General features: G+C 36.3%; 1 protein-coding gene across 1 annotated transcript; it reads left to right on the top strand.

Moving 5' to 3' along the window:
• Positions 1 to 2,967: 2,967 nt before the first annotated feature.
• On the top strand, positions 2,968 to 4,077 carry LOC121728041. Its single transcript, XM_042116138.1, has 2 exons — positions 2,968 to 3,685; positions 3,768 to 4,077. The coding sequence occupies exons 1-2, from the start codon at positions 3,057 to 3,059 to the stop codon at positions 4,075 to 4,077; spliced, it is 939 nt and encodes a 312-aa protein (XP_041972072.1). The 5' UTR covers positions 2,968 to 3,056.
• Positions 4,078 to 7,219: the final 3,142 nt, after the last annotated feature.

Genomic DNA, 7,219 nt, shown 5'->3' with positions numbered 1-7,219 from the left:
GTAACATATTCAATTGAGCTTGGTCTGGCGACACTCGGTAGGAAGGTAATATCAATACATGCCAATAGATGTCGTTCTTGGTGTTGTTTTTAATTGATCATGATTTGCACTTTTAGGTTATGTATTTTAGAACTTTTTATTTGCACTCGTGTCACTGTTTTATTTATCATGCGCACAAATCACACGCACTAAGGGTTCATATATTACACTTTTTTTGTCATTTGATTATTTGTCTATGTTAGACGGACGGTCCTTTATGGTGTCGTATTTATTTCGTTTTTACACTCACTTAAGAAAGTTTTTATTACTGTCCGAATGTATTTTCACTGGGTTATATAATATATTTTTTCCACTTATTTCACTTTATCTATCACTAAAACTATTTTAAAAGTAATTTTAACTGCGAGTACGATGTTGTCAGTTGCGCGGTGGCGCCCTCTCTCCTTTCAAATAAGCCCTTTCAAATAATTTCTTCCGTTTTTTCCCCACTTTTCTCTATTTCTTCTCTCCTATTAGTCTTGTCGTGATAAAATATAGCCTTTTTTTATGAAATAAGGGGGCAAACGAGCAAACGGGTCACCTGATGGAAAGCAACTTCCATCGCCCATGGACACTCGCAGCATCAGAAGAGCTGCAGGTGCGTTGCCGGCCTTTTTAGAGGGAATAGAGTAAAAGTAAAGGGTAGGGAAGGGAATAGGGTAGGGGATTGGGCCTCCGGTAAACTCACTCACTCGGCGAAACACAGCGCAAGCGTTGTTTCACGCCGGTATTCTGTGAGAACGTGGTATTTCTCCGGTCGAGCCGGCCCATTCGTGCCGAAGCATGGCTCTCCCACGTATATATCCTATCCTCCCACGTATATCGCTGGCCCCGGGCAATAAAGGCGTAATATCAGAACTCGTTTTGTTCAGGAGAGACAAAATAAGCTATTTTGTTTATAGTGCAGCGTACAGTGGTCCAAAATAAATGTGTGATGTCTCATATGAAAGTTAATACTTTTAATACTTTTTAGTTAATTTAATCTAGATCCACAAAAAAGCGGCAAATTGCACATAGAAATTGCGCTAAAGTTAGCTGCTACGAATCAAAAAAATATGAAAATTGAATACAGAAATAGTTGACGCCTCTATGTGTGTCCCAAAAAATATCCAGGAGTTCCCTCTATATCTCACGAATTTCAGTATCAGATCACCACTTTCGTGAGCATTGTTTCAAATTCGGGTTATTGTACCTCTATAAACAGTAAACACTTAATAGCAACAAAAAATTTTTGAAAATCAACCAACAAACAGTGGAACAATAATAAAATCAAAGGCAAGATTTTCGATAATAATGTGATGATTCATGGCATAATTATAGTGATAATGATGATTATTATTATTATTGACACATTGACATAATAATATGCTTTTAGTTGTTGAAACAACGCCAAAATTGCCGAAAATTTATCTATAAGGATTCAAGAGTTCTCTACAGCACCTTCGGAACCAAATAATAATAATATAATAATAATAATATAATATCTATGGACGCTTCACACCACGTCAGTCTGGCCCCGTGCTAAGTACCTAAAGGACTTGTGTTACAGGTACCAGACAACGGAAATGTTTTTAATACTTTTTATACTTTACATATATTTAAGATTTTTATTATATCATACACATATTTAATACACATCCAGACCCGGGAACTTTGAAAACTCTTTGTTCCGTCGGCGGGATTCGAACCCGCGACCTCCGGCTTGAGCTACCGACGCGCTCACCACTGAGCCACAGAGGTCGTCCAAACCTTCGGTACTTCGGCGCAAATTCTTATTTTTTGGTAGGTTAAGCTTAAAATCCTTCAGAAAAACGTAAAATCACTATATTATGTTTCCATATAAATTTTAAGGAGTCCTGTCGATTTCTCATGCATTGCATCATCAGATCACCACTTTTGTGATCATGTTACCAAATTCGGACTACATCTCATACAACAACAAAATAATTTTGGAAATCGGTCTACAAACGACGGAGTTGTCCGCGAACCAACATAAAAAAGTGAAATATATCCTCCTCCTTTTCGGAAGTCGGTTAAAATGTAGTCTAAGTTTTGCCTTACTATAATTATCAGCTATGTGCCAAAAAAAGTCCCGTCAAAATCGCTCCAGCCATTTCAGTGATTAGCCGGAACAAACATACAGACAGACAGACAGACAGACATACAGACAAAAATTGTAAAAAATGTTGTTTTGGTGTATGTACCCTATATACATTCAAGAAACATAATAAGGAGGAGTGGAAATCTTGGACTTGTCCTAAGTGCAAGGATAAACGAGCAATGTTAAATGCGTCCTTACTTTCTAATACATCAACGAAAAGTCCAGAAGATTCATTTGAACAAAACATGACGCTTAGAGCGTCTAATACCAGGAACTTGGCAGTGACATCACCAGAAATGCTGCAAAAAGCTATTAAAAATGAGATGGAGCCCCTTTTTATGTCCCTTCAAAATAGGCTGCTTAGTCAAATGGCAGAAAATAATAAAGAGTTGCTAGATAAAATATGTTACAAAAAATATTGAGGGTAGTAACTATCACGTTACGCAGATATTAAGTAAGTTTCGTTATACACTCGCGGTGTATCCCGAGTCCCAACATTGGCGCAAAACTTATTTAATAATAATAATTATATACCGGCAAACATAATAAAATATAATCGTAGTTCTATATTTAGAACAAAAGGATCGCGCGGGACGCGCATTGTTTGTTAACTTATGAGACTCGCAGTCAATCTAGTTATTAGCTCAAAATAGCTGTTCTCTATAAAACGGCAAAGATATGTAGTTCTATTTATAAAACTAAGCGCGCGAGAAAACGCGCGGTAGTTGCTAATTTTTATTTTTAAACATTGTCGGAGACTCGTAGTCAATCCATACTCGGAATTAACCAGTTCGGTTTTAGGCCGAAACTTTCCACAGAAAGTGCCATACTGAGCCTTAAGCACACCGTCCGCTACTATAGTGACCGCTCGACCCCCGTTTATGCCTGCTTTCTCGATTTGTCCAAGGCCTTCGACATGGTATCATACGACATCCTCTGGAATAAGATGAAAAAGGCCAAAGTACCTCCTCTATTCATAGACTTACTTAAGTTTTGGTACAGAAATCAAATGAATCATGTCAACTGGGCGGGGACTTTGTCAGAGTCCTATAGGCTGGAGTGTGGCTTGAGGCAGGGGGGGCTGACCTCGCCCACCCTTTTTAATTTGTACATAGACTCACTGATCGAGGAGCTTAGCAAACAGCACGTAGGTTGTCATATAGACGGCATATGCCTAAATAACCTTAGCTACGCCGATGACATGGCTTTGCTGAGCCCCTCGATCGGTGGTCTAAGAAAGCTACTTAGGATTTGTGAGGAGTATGCTTGTAGACACGGGCTTAAATATAATATTAATAAGTCTCAATACATGGTCTTTCATGCCGCCGGTGGTAGAACCCCAAAACAGGTACCTGAAATTCTCCTGAACAGAATCGCTCTCAGTAGAGTCGAGGAGTTTAAGTACCTGGGGCATATAGTCACTGTCGACCTCAGAGACGATAAGGACATCGAGCGGGAGAGGAGGGCGTTGTCCAAAAGAGCTAATATGTTGGCTCGCAGGTTTGCGAGGTGCTCAGTTGAGGTGAAATTAACACTCTTCAGAGAAAATAACAAAAAAAGGATATGGACGAACAGTCCATAGACGGCCACAATTTTATAATAAAAAAAAAAAAAAAACACTCTTCAGAGCTTTCTGCACCTCACTGTATACGTGCGCCCTGTGGGCCAAATATTACAAAAAAGGTTACAACGCCCTCACTGTCCAATACAATAATGCATTCCGGGCGATGCTGGGGCTGCCCCGCTACTGTAGCGCCTCCGGCATGTTCGCCGCGGCGCGCACCGATGGCTTTCAGGCGACTATTCGCAAGAGGTGCGCGTCGCTGGTGCGCCGCGTGCGGGACAGCTCCAACACCGTCCTGGCGATGATAGCATCACGAGTAGACTGCCCCTTTGTTCACCACTGCTGCAGTATGCATGTTACGCGCAGTGCATAACGTTTAGTATTATTATTATTTGTATTTAATTTTTTAATAGTAACTTCTTACATACAACGATCTTAAATTAATTTATACAAAGATGTGATTAACTGCCATTTTGATTAATTTTATTTTTTTATTTTATTATTTTATTTATACATGATTTTAACTTTACAATTTTAATTTAATGTGTTTTGCTAAATGTCTTTTAGTTCATAAGTGTTCAATTTTTAATTTAATTTTAAATAGTAATTTATTGCATACAATGATTTTAAATTTATTTATACAAGACTTACAAAGATATGGTGATTGACTGTGATTTTGATCTATTTTTATTATATTATTATTTTATTATTTTTTATTAAGTATACATAACTTTAAAATTTCAATTTAATGTAATTGCTAAATCATATATTTTAAATGTATTGTAATTTTAATGTAATGACTATAATGTAATGTAACGAAAATTTCAAAAAATTTAAATGTAATGTTATGGGTCGCAGAAGCCTGAAATAAATGATTTTATTTTATTTTTATTTATTTTTATACATTATGTTGATTTAAAAACATCAATATATTTTAAATTTAAATAGTAATTAACTCTCAGTTAACCCTCGTAAACCAGCCAACATATTATACTTCTATTTTTAGATAAAACATCGTCAGAGACCCGCAGTCAATTCCGATGCATAAGGATTGTGTTTAGAGACTCGCGGTCAATCCACACATTATGGCGGTTTATAAAACAACTCGCTGTTAATCCCCAAACCGGCCAACGCATAGTTCTATTTATAGAACAGATAAAACATCGTCAGAGACTCGCAGTCAATTCCAATGCATATAAATTGTGTTTAGAGACCCGCAGTCAATCCACACATTATGGCAGTTTATAAAATAACTTAATATAATTAAACACTTGCAGTAATTTACTTGTAGTTATTTACCCCAATCGGGCAAACATATAGTTCAATTTATAGAATAGGTAAAACATCGTCAGAGATCCGCAATCAATTCCGATGCATATAGAATATAGATTGTGTAAAAGAACTCTCGGTCCAAACACACTGTACTTATTGAGTCACAGTTGCAGTACATGCCGGTTAATAAAATGATTACAGTAATCACCTGCAGTTAGTTGCTTAATTTTAATATATGGCATAAGGGTTTAGCAATAATAGTTTTTACGGATTTAATTATTTTGGTTGATATGTCATCGTATCCCATACTATTTTTAAACTCAAACTCAAAATTTTTTATTCAGAATAAATTTTTTCAAATATTCTCTGAACGTCGGGGCTACACAGATGCCTACCACCGGTTCGGGAACTAACCCGGCGAGAAGAACCGGCGTAATAAACTCGCACGAGGCCATGTTTTTCTAAAAAGATGGAAAATTACAAAAAATATATTATAAAATAACAGTGTCATTATGACTAAATAAAATACAACGAGTGTACAATTATTATACATATTATAATAAAACAGCTCTGCAGGGGGCGACCTTATTCCCATGGTGTACTATCATTCATGAAATCAGTAACTTTACAGGACGCTTTGGTACACAAACGTTCTTTAACAACTTTTTTAAATCTATTAATTGAGAGATTTTGAACGATTTCTGGGATCTTATTATAAAGGCGTATACATTGACCTTTAAAAGAATTTTTGACTTTAGTAAGTCTAGTCACCAGTATTTCAAGCTTATGTTTATTACGAGTATTTCTACCATGGGTATCACATTTTTTCGTGAATTGATATATATTCTATTTAACATATAATACATTTGATAGTACATATTGAGAAGCAACAGTTAAGATTCCAGTTTCCTTAAATTTTTCTCTAAGTGAAGTATTACGGGCCAACTTGTAGATTGCCCGCACAGCTCGCTTCGGCACAAAAATTATATTTATATCTGCAGCATTGCCCCACAGCAAAATGCCGTAGGACATAATACTATGAAAGTAACTAAAATAGAGTAGACGTGCTGTTGTTTCATCTGAAAATTGTCTAATCTTACTTACTGCATATGCTGCTGAACTGAGTCTGTCGGCCAACCCAGCAATATGAGGGCCCCACTGAAGCTTGGAGTCTAATGTAATACCTAAAAATACAGCTGTATCCACTAGCTCCATAACATCACCATTTAAAAGCACATTGGTTTCCGTTTGCCTTACATTGGGCAATTTGAATTTAATACATTTTGTTTTTTTACTATTAAGTAAAAGATTATTAACGCTAAACCAATGTGCAATCTTTGAGAGAGCATTATTTACTTCGTCATAACACGCATTACGCCGTTTGATATTGAATGTAAGAGATGTATCATCAGCAAATAATACTATCCCATGTTTATCTTTAATTAAGAATGGCAGGTCATTTATATAAATAAGAAACAGGAAGGGTCCTAATATAGATCCCTGTGGGACCCCCATTTCAATTTTTGCACCAGCAGATTTTTTACCATTTATCTCAACCCTCTGAGTTCTATTTGACAAGTACGATTTTAGGAGGGCGAGTGCTGTGCCTTTTATGCCATAGTGACAGAGTTTCCTGACCAATGTTTTGTGTTGCACGCAATCAAAGGCCTTTGAGAGATCGCAAAAAAAACTCCTAGAGCATCCTGCGACGTCTCCCAGGCATTAAAAATACTACTGGTCAATTCAACAAAGGGACGGTCTGTAGTAGACCGTCCCTTTGTAAATCCAAATTGTTTATTATGTAAAATATTATTTGTATTAAAGTGCGTTAGTAATTGATTCAGTATTATCTTTTCATAAATTTTACTCCATGTCGGTAAAAAAGATATAGGTCGGAAATTAGACGGGTCCAACTTACTACCAGATTTAAAAGAGGTAAAACTTTACTGTGTTTCATTAAATCAGGAAATACGCCACTTTTTATACAATCATTAAATATAGTCGCTAAGTAGGGCGCGATAACATCGATTATAGATTTAATAACTTTCATTGATAGGCCCCACAAGTCAGTAGTGTTCTTAATATTTAGTAAATTGAAAGTTTTTATAATGTCTTCAGGACCTACTTCTTTAAATCTGAAGTCGATTTCACATTCATTTACATTTTCTTTAAGTAACAATATAGCATCATCAGGAGAGTCCTTTAGGTTACTTGTAATTGAAACTGGAATGTCAGCGAAAAAT

This window comes from Aricia agestis, chromosome 6 (assembly GCF_905147365.1).
Source record: "Aricia agestis chromosome 6, ilAriAges1.1, whole genome shotgun sequence".
Classification (NCBI taxonomy): Eukaryota; Metazoa; Arthropoda; class Insecta; order Lepidoptera; family Lycaenidae; genus Aricia; species Aricia agestis.
This window is presented reverse-complemented; position numbering and strand designations above follow the sequence as displayed.

Excerpts from the sequence above, each read along its gene's own strand:
- LOC121728041 (XM_042116138.1), top strand. The coding sequence starts at position 3,057 with ATGGTATCATACGACATCCTCTGGAATAAGATGAAAAAGGCCAAAGTA. Across the intron at positions 3,686-3,767 it reads AAATTAACACTCTTCAGAGA|AGCTTTCTGCACCTCACTGT; the intron begins AAATAACAAAAA and ends AACACTCTTCAG.